At 34.6% G+C, this 14030-nt stretch overlaps 1 protein-coding gene across 5 annotated transcripts; it reads left to right on the forward strand.

The window, feature by feature from the left end:
- The first annotated feature begins 1237 nt into the window (after nucleotides 1-1237).
- On the forward strand, nucleotides 1238-8239 carry LOC132286261 (splicing factor U2af large subunit B). Of its 5 annotated transcripts, none has more exons than XM_059788550.1 (13): nucleotides 1241-1499; nucleotides 2005-2270; nucleotides 2598-2711; nucleotides 3510-3583; nucleotides 4218-4288; nucleotides 4389-4433; nucleotides 4548-4607; nucleotides 5870-5930; nucleotides 6013-6125; nucleotides 6467-6913; nucleotides 7067-7205; nucleotides 7474-7541; nucleotides 7858-8239. In XM_059788550.1, the coding sequence occupies exons 1-13, from the start codon at nucleotides 1377-1379 to the stop codon at nucleotides 7993-7995; spliced, it is 1719 nt and encodes a 572-aa protein (XP_059644533.1). In that variant the 5' UTR covers nucleotides 1241-1376; the 3' UTR covers nucleotides 7996-8239. The 5 variants fall into 5 exon arrangements, with proteins under 5 accessions (XP_059644534.1, XP_059644533.1, XP_059644532.1 ...); XM_059788549.1 differs by having other exon boundaries at nucleotides 1242-1499; nucleotides 2002-2270; XM_059788551.1 differs by lacking the exons at nucleotides 7474-7541; nucleotides 7858-8239 and adding an exon at nucleotides 7316-7467 and having other exon boundaries at nucleotides 1238-1499; nucleotides 2002-2270.
- Nucleotides 8240-14030: the final 5791 nt, after the last annotated feature.

Here is a 14030-nt window from a genome sequence, read left to right on the forward strand (position 1 = left end):
CATGTTGATTTGGTTTTACAAGGCTTCGTAATTTTATCATTCATGTGATAACAACAGCTTCTGTGTCTGAAATGCTGCTATTGGTTACAATAAGGCAAAAATTCATCACCAATTGATTGGAATCAATTTTGTGGTTGCTAATTGAGTACTCATCACCGGAGCTATTTAAGATGTGATTCCCGGAAAGCAAATGAACAATGTTTGGTATACACTCTTTAGATGGGATCATAGGAGAGCTATTTAGAGGTTGATGTCGAATCGCTTGAAGAAGCCGGGGTTCCAGGCAAACTTGAGGTCACAGAAAATCATGCTTTTCCAATGAATAATTTTGCAATCCAACCCAACCCAACCATCGAATTATAGAGAAGATAAAGACATTTTTACTAAAACCAAAATGAACAATGTTTTTCTCTTCTCATTTTGATATCAAATAAGGTGAACTTAGATAACACTCGTAGTTTAAATGGAGTATCCATATATAAATAGTAACTTAAAGTACATAAATATTAATATACTCACCAAAATATTTAAAAGGCAATATTGAAGAATTAGATATTTACAAATGAATTAATTTCTAACACTTTCTTTTTTTCTTTTTTCTTTTTTCTTTTTTTGCTAATAGGACCTTGCAGTTATCCATATTCTAATATAAACAATTGAGATAAATTAACATTTTAAAAAATAAAAATAAAAAAACTCAGTCTTTTGAATCATATTGCCTTTATCAATAAATTAAATATATTTGAAAATTATTTAAACAACATTTTATTGAATATTACTCAATCATTCATGCTCCATGTAGTTTGTAATTGAGCAAAACATATGAAAAATTCAAAGTTCAATGTAAAATTACAAATGCTATACAATATTTATAGTTTTAGGGTTCAATTTACAAGTATATATTTACATATGATATGTTTATGCCTCGATAACTCAGTTTGTTAATGCTTCCGGAGAATTTTGGAGCCCCCAATCTTTAGGGTAGGAGGTTTCGACTCTCTAATATTTATTTTATAACAATTATAGGATTTTTTTTTTTTTTCTTTTTTCAATAGATTTAAAAATACTTTGATTTGATTTTATGCATGAAAGTAAAATTGTGATGCAGAATTTCAAAGTTGAACACTACTAATTGTTATTATATTTTACCTAATGTTTTTATTTTACGTTTTTCAAAAGTTTTTTCATTTGTTTCAGCCGATTTACTATTATACCCACCCTACCATTCTTTTCCTGTGTCCGGGACGGATTCATTCTTCTCGGCCGCTCTTATATAGAGTTGAAACCCTTTTGAAGCCCTAATAAATTATTGGCCATTGAGAAATTGTAGAGAGAGGAAGTAGTCGAAGAGAACGAAGAGACAGAGGAAGAGAGCGATGACGGAATACGAAGCAAGGTACGAAGGGAACGGCGAAGATCTCGACAACTATGGCGACTCGCCTCCGCCAAGAGGTGGCAGCCATGTCGGTGCCGATGATTACAGCGAGTCCAAGTCTCAGGTATTCTATATACTTGTATCTATACATCTAGGGTTGATTGTTTTATGTATATGTGGTTATTGTTGGTAGTCGAGATCGCATCGAGAATAATGAATTAGGGTTTTTGAAGAACTTCGAGTTAATCAGTTATCTATGCTTGATTGATTTATAGTTTTTTTTTTTTTTTTTTTTGGCATGCAAAATTTGAGAGCACATCTGAATTGAGGTTTTAGTTTTTGGATGAATTTAGGGTTTGTGTATATTTCCTGCTTGGATGGAAAACAAACACTACAACTTCTTGAGTGTGATCAAGAGAACCTTTACAACTTCTCAATTGTGATATAGAAAACCTATAGGCACCATTTGATGCAACTTCTTGAGTGTGATACAGCAGCAAATACGAGGCAAAGATCGGCAAACTATATAGATAATTGAAATTTGAAATTTACGATTTCTAATAATGTTATTAGATTATTAAGTTTGATTTGTGGCTGACTGTTCGACACAACTGTATTTTCTGCAGCAGGGTTCACGCGACTATGAAAGGGAGTCTTCTAAAAGCAGGGAAAAGGAAAGGGAGAAAGGGCGTGATAAAGATAGGGACAGGGATAGGGAGAAATCCCGGGATAGGGGCAGGGATAGGGAGAAATCCCGGGACAGGGAAAGGGAGAGGGATCGAGACAAAGATCGTGACCGCCATCATAGAGACCACTACAGAGATAGGAACGACAGAAGGGAAAGGGGAAGAGATAGAGATGACGATGACTTTCACAGGAGCCGGGACTTTGACAGGTAAAGTCTAATGTTGTTTGTTTATGCTCTCAGTTCTATTTTATCTTTAAGTGTATGCTGTTTTTGGTTCCTACTTGTAGACACATTGAGTCATTGAGTATGTGCTCAGTTTTTTTCGAAGATTGATGCACAGTTGGCGGTTAAACTGAAAATTTTTAATGACAAAACTCTTTTGGTTGATATGCTATAAGACTAGTCAGTACATCTGCTTTGGTTACGTTTATTATTGTACTCACCCTATTTTATTTATTTATTGGAATTTCTTCTCCCCCTCCCCTTTTCTTTTGCTGAGGTGTTAATAATTTGCTGCTTCATGTTTGCTTGCAGGCGGAGAGATTATGACAGGGACAGAGAGAGCAGGCGCAGACACAGGTCTCGATCTCGCTCGCCTGGTAAATCAGAACATAAATCAAGATCACGTTCTCGTTCACGCTCAAAAAGGTAGCTAATACAAATTGTAATTTAAAATGACGTGACAAGATCCTTTTTTGTTCTGCTTTGTGCTGGAAATTGAAGGAGCTCTTTTTGGATCTTTTTTTATTGCTAGAATCACTATTATTTATTTATTTCTTTTGTTTGTTAGATTGTGTGAGACTCTTGAGAATCAAGTTCAAATAGCTTATTTATTGAGAAATAAAGTATACATTTAAGTGTCATAATTTTCATTTACTGGATTATTTGCAGACTTGGACAATTTTGAATTTTGTTTGATGAGAGCATTTCTTTTGCTTATATGTGGAGTTGAGCTTGATGCTTTTCATGTTTCAACATGTTAGCCTTCTAATTATCTGTATTTTTTGAACACTTTGTGTATCATACATATGAGTTGTGGGCATCAGACTAGGAACCATATTTTAGATTTTCTGTTATGATTATTTCCCTAAATGTAGTTTGACTGACTTTACTTGTTTAATAATACTTTATTAGAACTATTTACATGTCATGTATATAAAGTGTGCTTATTTATGGGCCATAAATTTTCCATGTAACGAGGATGAAAAGAATGGCAAAACTGAAAAAATGGTATAATGATTGCGAGGAGAGGCCCTATTAATTTTTTTTTTGTTTGTTCTCTCTCACCATCTTAGGACCTTTTTTTTTTTGGTTGTAAGTTGAACTGCCGATTCCATTGCGTAGTTATTATATTACTTCTTATGCGTTGGATCCCTTGGCTTTACTTGAATTGCTGTTTATATTAAATCTCATTACTATCATGGTATTAATGGTGTTTACTTGCAGCAAAAGGATCAGTGGTTTTGACATGGCACCTCCTGCTTCTGCGATGTTAGCTGCTGGTGCTGCAGCTGCTGCAGGTACATGTCCCATCTTATATTATTAGATTGTTATATTTTGATAACTGCTTTTTCTTTTTTTGGCTTGTTGTATAGTGTGGAAAGTTCGTATCGAATTGCATGGTGTCATTTTGGTAAGGTGTACCTGTTCTTTTATTGCACATGATTTAGAGCCGTGGTCCCTAGATGTGCTGTATTTTCTTTCTTTTAATTGCTTTTCTTGGTGAAATAATTCTGAAACTGAGAGGGTTTTTGGTTTTCTCGTGTTTGGTGTTTGTTTGTTGTTTTCTATGTCTTGTCTTTTGTTGTAAGAAGGCAATGTTGGGCTACTAGCCCCACTGTGCTGACAATGGGCGTGAGCCGACTTCTGTAGCTTTAATGTACAAGGAAGAATCAATGCACCAGTTTGATGGGTCTTGTTCGTCTTCAACCGGCAACTATTGCCTGTTTTGGTAGTTTTACAAATATTTCCTCCAGTACTTGAATATGATGTAATTCTTTCATCTCTTTTGATAATTTTACTGAAAAACCTAGAATTTACTTATATTATTGAATATTTACAAATGAGAAATCATGTGTCAGTAGTTATCATCATAAGAGAGTAAGATGGAAATTCACATTTTGTGCTGGGATTTAATTAAGTTGGCCTTTGCAGGTCAGATCCCTGGGACCGCCCCAACTATTCCTGGAATGTTTCCTAACATGTTCCCATTGGCGTCTGGGCAGGTATTCCTTTGGTCTTATGTTTGAATATTTTCACAATATTTGATGTCCCCTACGCTCTGCAAATGTTTTGCTAAACATTTTTTTGGTTACCATGTAGCAGTTTGGAGCTCTTCCTGTCATGCCGGTTCAGGCAATGACCCAGCAGGTTGGGAGGACAAAGCATGTCCTTGTTTTTTTTTCCTTCTTTTTTCTTATTCTAATTTTGCTACTTTATTTATTTGTACGATAAAACATTTTACTTAAAATATTATAATTCCAGGCTACTAGACATGCTCGGCGGGTATATGTTGGTGGGCTTCCTCCTAGCGCAAATGAACAGGTTTATCTCTTTGCCTTACTGATTCTGCTACATTATTTCTCGGACAATACTTAGGTCCTCACCAGTGAGGATGTACACCATTCTAACGGTTGATTTGGACCAATAACACATGAGCACGTCATCTTTAATTACCAAATAAAAAATGGTGATTATATATTCACTTATCAAATCAGATATGGTAGTCAATTACCAAATCTGATTTGGTAATTAAAAGAGGACATACTCATTTATTATTGGTTCACATCACCTGTCAGAATGGTGTAGATCCTCACTAGTGAGGATCTAAGTATTGTCCTTATTTCTCACAGCGTTTACTTTTCTGGCTACCTTCGCTTTGTGGTTTCAGTAAGGGAGAAAACAATAAAATGGAAATGGAATTGCTTTTACTTTTTTGGTTATTGTAGAAGTAATAAGAAGGAAAAAGAAAGTAAGTGGAAATTTTCTATCGTACATATTTTCCATTTTCTCTTTCCTTTGTCTGTCTTTAGACAAATTTTATAATTTCATGAAAAATTAGAGATTTGGTTTTCATTATCATCTTCCTCCTTTTCATTTTCATTTGGCTTTTACTTTTCTTTTCTTCATTAAATCCATGAATCAAATTGAATCTTTGTTTTCTATTCTTTCTTTATTGAAAGGATGTAATTTTAGTCAAAACCTATTGATTCAGAAATTCCAGGTTATTTTGCGGCATGATCTTCTACACTGCTTCGATTTTTTACTTTGTACATTCTGTAATGTTCACAAGCTGTTTAAAATACTTGTATGGAAGCAGATCTTTCATACACTTTAACATAGGGGCAGTAAAGATGGAAAGGAAGAAAATAAAGAAGAGAAGACGGAAGGGAAAAAAGATTGTACAATTTTTAATTTTTTTAAAAGAAATTTCTCCTATATGGTGAGAGATGGGAACAAAAGAGTCGAAAAGGGAAGAGAAACTTGTTATGTTTTTTTGTTGGGTTGAGAACAGAAAGTGGTGATTTCTTATTTTTATTTTCTTTTTTAATTCTATTGTGTGTGCTTATATAAGCACTAAACACAGCAGTAGTGTTCTAAATTTTTCAATGCATTATTTAGGCTTTGGGTTGACACTTTCATTCCAGTCAGTAGTTGATATTTAACTTGGTGAAATAAGTGCAGCATTGAGGCTTGGATTTCATAAATAGATTTTTTATTTATTTTTAATTAATTGTTCCACCAGATTATGGAATTTGCCCCAAATGCGTTCAGCTTTGTTAATAATTTCTTGACTACTTATGCAGTCGGTGGCAACTTTCTTCAGCCATGTTATGTCTGCAATTGGAGGAAACACAGCTGGTCCAGGTATGTATCTATGGCATTTTTTCATCTTTTATCAGTTTCTTGTTGGAAAGATAGAGGGCCTACTCTCATTTATAATATTCAGGGGATGCTGTTGTCAATGTCTATATAAACCACGAGAAGAAATTTGCTTTTGTGGAGATGAGATCTGTCGAGGAAGCCAGTAATGCCATGGCCCTAGATGGCATTATCTTCGAGGTATTTGGGGGCTATTTTTCTTGAGTTTCCTTTCCCTATCATTTTTTGGCATCTCAAGTATGATATCATTTTGACACGGTTAGAAATAGGAAAAGCCTTCTGCATGTGCTGAAATCTTTTTATTTATTTTTTATCTTGCAAGATATCTAGATTTTTTTGCTGTTAGTAACCCTATGCATGTCATTTTTTATTTTACAAATTTTCTAAGTTATTTACTTTTCTTAAAAAAATCTAATTACTAGTTTTTTATAGATTTTTTGCTTGTGTGAATATTTTTAATGGGAATTGCAATTCTTTGTACATTGTACTGTTCTGTTTGTCTTTAATTTTCATATGTACAGGGAGCACCAGTTAAGGTCAGGAGGCCTAGTGATTACAATCCCTCTTTGGCTGCTACACTTGGTCCGAGCCAACCCAATCCCAGTTTGAACTTAGGTGCTGTTGGGCTAACACCAGGATCCGCTGGCGGGCTTGAGGGTCCTGATCGTATTTTTGTGGGTGGGCTCCCCTATTATTTCACAGAAGCACAGATCAGGGAGCTGCTCGAGTCGTTTGGGGCCCTTCGGGGCTTTGATTTAGTGAAAGATAGAGAAACAGGAAACTCGAAAGGCTATGCATTCTGCGTTTACCAGGATCTTTCAGTTACGGATATAGCTTGTGCAGCTCTAAATGGGATTAAAATGGGTGATAAAACTCTTACTGTGAGGCGGGCCAACCAGGGCGCTACCCAGCCTAAACCTGAACAAGAGAGTGTACTGTTGCATGCACAGCAACAAATAGCAATTCAGGTGTGAGAATTTATTTGTCTCGAGCATTTTACTCTGAAACTTGCTTAACCAACTGTAGGATTCATTTTCGTATATTTATCTATTTAGCTATATGCTATTTGGTTGTTTGGTTATGGTCTGCTGGTTAGTTCTTAATACCATTTTGTTTTGCAGAGGCTCATGTTACAACCAGCTGGTTCACTTGCCACTAAGGTTTTATGCTTAACCCAAGTGGTCACTGAGGATGAGCTCAAAGATGATGAGGACTATGAAGACATAGTGGAAGACATGAGAATGGAATGTGGAAAATTCGGTAAGTACTTTGAGCAGTCTGGTGTTCCATCTATTCTTTTATTTGCTTCTTTTACCTGAAAATCTGCACACATATTGATTTTCTATGTTTCATATCTTTCTGTTTTACAGCCTATTGTAGTCCCACATTCTGCTATACAGAATCAGGCCTAAAATACATTCAATACAGAAGACTCCATAACCTTCTATCTATATTCAACTGATACTCATTCTCTGTTTATTCTGAGAAATTTTTTGCATATCAAATTTTCATTGTATTTAATTTGCAGGTACTTTAGTGAACGTTGTAATCCCACGCCCAAATCCCAACGGTGAACCGGCTCCAGGGGTTGGAAAGGTTAGTATGAACTCTTAGTCTGCTTCTAATGTTAAAATTAGATACATGTATCTGGTATACCAAGTTGTTTTTGACCATATAAATATATAGGTAATATATTGAATGAAGATTGGATTTATTTATTTATTTTTTAATTTAATATTCTAACAATTGTCTAAATTTCTGGTGAAATTATATATTGCTTAGACTATCTGAAATTATGTCAAGCTCGTTTGTGCATAAACATAATACTAGCTATTCATTTGTTAATGGACGGCATAGCTTATATAACAATTTGATCTGAAAATGCTAATGAAAATTTTCTTGTTTCTTTTAGGTGTTTTTGGAGTATGCAGATCTTGATAGTGCCACGAAAGCTCGTACAGGCTTGAATGGTAGAAAATTTGGCGGGAATCAAGTCGTGGCTGTATTTTATCCCGAGAACAAGTTTAGTCAAAGGGAGTATGATGGCTAGTTTTCTCCTTTGACTCTGCCTGGATGTCAGTTCTTGGGTGATCTTGTCTCTTTAGGAGAAACTTTCTTGTGGATGATTTATTGTGATTTATGTTATTAATAACAGTTTAGCTGTTTCTTAATTTTTTTGATGGTCGTATTCGTCTGTTTTTTGGTTTTTTTTGGTTGCTATTTTGAACAATAATGTAGTAAAATTAAGTATCTCTTTGCATAAATGTGAAAATTAATGTGAGCTTGAAATAGTAGTAGTCGTGCACTTGATTGCAATATTGTTGTCATCTGTACCGCCAATTGAAATAAAAATTTCTACTCTACTCGTGTATGAGTTGCATGCTGGACATCTAGAAGTTAGAAACTTTGATTTCATCGAGGTGGTACATCTAATTATTTTTGTTGTGCCAAGTAAATATGGAAGGCTGTCGTTTGCCATGTGTTTTGCAGCACCGCACAATTCAGATTATGTAAAACATTGATCCAGCTGTAAATCATCAATTCGTGGGAACTATTATGTTTTAATACACGGTCACCAACTAACCTGATGTGCAAGTGTTGTAAAGAGAGGGCATCCCTTTAACCAGTTGTGGGATTGTATCAGTACAGAGGGGACTGAGTCCGACTTTGTTACTAATTGTTGTCGGATCTTGAGTTGTACTATATCGAGATCATAAGGAAGATTATCCTTTTAGCAATTGCAGACGTAAGATTGTCAAGGCTTCGTATATATAGTCATTTTTTTTTGTTTTTTGGGCTATCATTCATGTGATAATAGCAGCTTCTCTGTCTGAAATGCTGCTATTGGTTACAATAAGGCAAAAATTCATCACCAATTGGGTTGCTAATTGAGTACTCGTCACCGGAGCTATTTAAGATGTGATTCCCGGAAAACTTGAGGTCACACAAAATCATGCTTTTCCAATGAGTAATTTTGCAAGCCAACCCAACCATCGAATGGGTATAATCCTTTTGAGAAGAATCTATTTTTGAAACCCGGCCAATTGTTTCATTGGTATTGGTTGTATCGCTTACTTATCTGAACATCAATCTTTGGGATGCCTATGAGTCTCGGATTGAGGAGTTTGGAAGTGTTTGTAAGCCAGCTGCCAGCTATAGTAAGTAGTTCAATTGGTTGGGGAGCCAAGCCAGGTCGAATGCTTTTATCGGAATTGATACTCTAAGTTGCCTTGTCCCACGTGTTCATTTTTTTTAAACATTCATGTATTTGCCTCTTTGTTTGTATTTCGTTGTTTGATGCAAACGCTCCTCTTTAAAAAGAGAAGATGAGCAAAGGTGATAGACGGGCAGGGGACTGTTTGATAGATTTCAGTCAAATGCTTCGTCTCGGTCAAAGCATGGGAGAATAGCTCAAACAAAAAAATTTTGGTATCCATAGCGATATCAATATGAAAGAAGAATACTCATCCGAGCCCATGATGGCTCTTGGTCACGACTACGACCTTTTGGAAGAAAATACCACCCTCCCAGCCTCTATATGGGCTTCACCCACCTGATTTAAGATCAGACCCCACTCCTGCCCCTCTTCATGCAAAATAGATGCCCAAGCGATTCACAAACATTATCGAATGCTACTAGATAAGTCATTGACCATGCTCGATCCTATCTTTCATAAGGGAGTCTCTGCCTTTTAGATCTTCCTGCCTAGCCTTTTTAAGTACGAACCCCTTTAGAACCAAAGCAGCGAGCAGTTGAGCTTCCACTTTCATTTCCAAATGCCTACCACGAACTACTTTGTCTCTAGTGGGTCTCATTGGTTCCAGACCAGCCTCAAAAAGCAAAGGGAAGAGGGGCAAGCCTGTCTCGGCACTATGAAGAACAGAAAAAAGAGTCAATATGAAGCCTCCATTCCTAGGATTCACTTGCATTGTTGAATCTTTCGCGATTGAAGCAAGGGGTGTATAACTTGCACCAGTTTTTCCTAAGCCCACCCGCTGTTTTTGATTCAAAAGTGCTCCCACTGAATGAAAGGGAGGGGCTTTTCATAAAAATCCCTAGGAAACTTTAATTCAGTTGGTCTTATTTAATTTGACAGGATCTCCGGTCCAGTAATGGAGTTTGAGTACGCTCAAGGGAGTTGTGAGCCTAGTGCTAGCCTTGCTTCTGAGCCAGCGAGGTCAACCCCCCTTTTTCTTCGGTCTTAATTCTCTTGACATGATGCAATCTAAGAGAAACGAAAAGTGGAGACTTCACCAAATCTTAAAAATGCCCCCATGGGAGCTAGACCTAGACCAGTGACACGAGCTATTACGCTCTGTATTTAGTCAACAAATAAGGCTTTAGGGGATGGGATTGGTCAAATTACGCTGTGTATCGATTTTTGAAGTTTCCGTTTGTGGAACAAGGGGTTACTTACTTAGGGAGTGACTACGGTAGTTGAACCAATAGCTACAAAGGCATCTCAGAGTAGTCTTACAGAAGATTTTCACTCAAGAAATTCTTCCCCAGGAGTCAAGATGGGATTGACTTTTAAAAAAAGATAAGATGAGTGCAACGCGGTTGAGTGACGCGACCTAGTAATGTGGCGAACTAGAAGGATTTTGCCATATCCAGACTAATGCCAATCCAACCCATACGACTTTCATGTGTTGTGTATTCTATCAGTGCCTTGGGTAAATTACTACCTTTGTGATTTCTTAGTATACTCTATAAAAAACACTTACGATCTCTAGAGTTAAGGATTTGCCGGGCAGACATGCTAGTGTTTTCTTGGACACCTGATCCCATGCTGACTCATAACTGTCACCACGGAAGCGTGAACCTAATAGCTACCTCCTCCCAACTGGCCTTTTAGTAAGCACTCCCCTTGTTTTGACCTAATGAGCTTTCTTTACATTGAGTTAACCCGGCAGGTTTCGCCTAGATGCCTAGTAAAGAACGAGCTAGTGGGAAAGAGCTGGAGATCATGAAAAGGCATTTCCACACAAGGAGGCAGTCGGCCGGGAAGCTTTGCTTCTATAATGCCGACCAAAATAAAATCTCCCAAGTAAGAAAGAGATAGAATCTCACTAATTTAAAGGAAAAGGAGGGCTTCGATCCATTGTGATTTGGTTCCTTGGGATAGATGTAATACCCCAATAATTTTAAAAGATTTATTAATTAGGATTAATTATTTTATTTTATTTTTCAATGATTTATTTTATTTTATTGAGTGCTAGATTAATTATCTTATTTTAATTAAGTTATATTTCGTGATTATGTATGATGATTGATTGTTTGTGTGGTTGATTATTGATTGAATTATTGGTGTGTTGATTTTATTGGTATTATATGACTTAGTTGTAAATTCTTGTTTGTTTATGTGCTTCATGTAATTAGTTATTTTAATTTCTGTATTTAATTAATTATCTTATTTATTTAAATTAATTGGATTGGGCTTAAGGAAAGTTGGACCAAAAGATGTGGTCTTGGGCTTGTATGAAACCTTATTGGGTTAATTAATGAAGGTCCGTGGTTATTTAATTATTTAAATGATCACTTTTGTATCAATTATATATATATATATATATATATATATAATTATATATAAATATAATTAATTAATAATTGTTATGGAAAGATATATATATAGATATATATTTATTGATATTTATAAGTATATATGATTTAATTAACTAATGAGTTAATTATGGAAGGAATATATATTTATATATATATATATGTTTATAGATATAAATTATTTAAAGATTATTATTTTAATTCATAATACTAGTTGGAATATGATTTGGAATTTAAGGTATATAAAAATACACATAAGGCTTTAGGGTTAAAGGTTTTACACGTTAGAAAAATAAAACAGACAGAGAGAGAGGAAGAAGAAGGACTGACAAGGAGGAGGTCGGATCTGAAAAGGAGGACGTCGGAATTGGAAGAGATAATTAAAGCTTAAAGCGTCGGTTTCGTTTCGAAACCTTCAGGCGAGTTTTCTCTAACTTTCCTCTTAGAACTCATAAGGATTTCACCTTGAGTATCAAGGCTTTAATTAAATTTATTTGTTTAAAAATTATGGTTAGATCAGAATAATTAAAAAGTATAAACTATTATATTTGATTTTTAGATTATTCAATTTTAATTGATATATATAGGTGTTATGTATATTTTAAAATCAATCTATAGGTGGATTTGTGACCCAAGAGAGTTAATTATGGTTTCTTTATTTTCTAGAATTGTTCTGTAATTTTTTGGAATTTTTCTGATATTTTTAGGAATTTATTAGGATTTATTTTCCTATTATTTGTTAGGAAAATAATTATATATATATATATATATATATATATATATATATATATATATATATATACACTAGGTAACTGGCGCATGTGGAGCGGCGGCACAATAAAGAATTGATCCAGTGCGGCGCGGTGTAGGATAATAGGGTGTATACGCCAATTAGGGTCATTTGATTAATTAAACTTTTGTGAATTGATATGGTGCATCGCGGCGCATAAAATTTTGGTGCGCATGTGTATCTGGACCATAGAAGTGGTCTGGTCAACTATGGGATTATTTGGTGTATTGCAGACCATGAGAAGATGGTGCACTCGCTGATCTGGACCTTAGATCTACTATAGTTAATAGAAAATAATCTAGTGTGAGCGTGTTCATTTGCGCACTCATTTATGACCATTGGATGCGGCATAAAGGAAGTGATGGATTCAGTGTGGTGAGCTCATGGTAGCTGAAAGAGCTTAGCTAATACCAGCACACAAGGAGGCTTGAATCCAGCGCGTGCAAGTGCATAGTAAGCACGTGGGCGCGCGTGGGAAACTATGTTGGCCTAATTCGACACTAGAAATTAAAACGGTCATAACTTAGTCATTTTAAATCGAAATTGGGTCATTCTTGAGCTCAAATTCAAGGATTTTTCGTCTTCTTTCCAATGGTACCAATTTCATTATCAGATTCCCATCCTACTAGGAGATATTTATGTTTTAGTGAGAAAGTGTCGGAAAACTATTTAAACCAATATGGAGTATTTAAAGGAAACTATTTCTGACATATTTAGTTGCACTAATTTGTGTAAATATAATAAATTAATAATTTGTTATGGAAGGAAGTGTATATATATATATATATATATATAAAATTATTTATATATGTGTATATATAGTTTAATTTGTCTATGAGTTGTAGGGAAGGATGAATACATATATATATATATATATATATATATATATGTATGTATGTATGTATGTATATTGATTTTAAATAATCAAGGATTATTAAAGAATGTGTTAAACACATATATACATTAAATAACATATGTGTAGGTATATATATATATAAATCATTTAAGATGATTAATATTATCATTCTTATTTGGCATATCTTAATAGGCTGGTTGTTAAATTAATGATATGCGTATAATATGCATGTGATGGCTATGTATGATTTAGCGTATTGTTAATTTTAAAGTTAATTCATGGTTAAAGTGTGGGCATGGATGAATTGTCAAATGATTAAATATATTACCTAAATATTTGTATGAATAGAATACATATATGGAAAGCATGGATGAATTGCTAATTAAATGTATGAATAAATATACCTGTGGAGGCATGGTTGAATTGCCAATGTATAAATATACATACACGGAGGCATGGTTGAATTGCCAATGTATAAATAAATATACTTATGGATGCATGGTTGAATTGCCAATATATAAATAAAAATATTTACAATGGCATGGTTGATTTGCCAAAGCATAATTACGTTGTTATGTGTTAGATGATTAAAATATCATCTATGGTTGTTGTATGTATGGATTGGATTAGGGTTAGATATTATTAAATGAGAATAGTTTAGTACTTACTGGTTAGTGTATTATTTTACATTAATAAAATAATATTGGGGAAGACGTGGATGATTTGTCAAAACTTGGATTTTGGATATGTGATTTAAACAATTAAAATCATTATCGGGTTGGGATTAAATAGAGTATTTCTTTTATTATAATTTGTTGTTTAAATGATTAGACAACTGACTAGGATGGGATTAAGGTCAAAGGAGTTTTTATAAAATGAA

Source organism: Cornus florida, unplaced genomic scaffold (assembly GCF_030987335.1).
Source record: "Cornus florida cultivar Cherokee Brave unplaced genomic scaffold, ASM3098733v1 CherokeeBrave_3.0.0_Hap2_Chr11, whole genome shotgun sequence".
Classification (NCBI taxonomy): Eukaryota; Viridiplantae; Streptophyta; class Magnoliopsida; order Cornales; family Cornaceae; genus Cornus; species Cornus florida.

Excerpts from the sequence above, each read along its gene's own strand:
- LOC132286261 (XM_059788549.1), top strand. The coding sequence starts at position 1,377 with ATGACGGAATACGAAGCAAGGTACGAAGGGAACGGCGAAGATCTCGAC. Across the intron at positions 2,712-3,509 it reads TCTCGTTCACGCTCAAAAAG|CAAAAGGATCAGTGGTTTTG; the intron begins GTAGCTAATACA and ends GTTTACTTGCAG. Across the intron at positions 5,931-6,012 it reads AGGAAACACAGCTGGTCCAG|GGGATGCTGTTGTCAATGTC; the intron begins GTATGTATCTAT and ends TATAATATTCAG.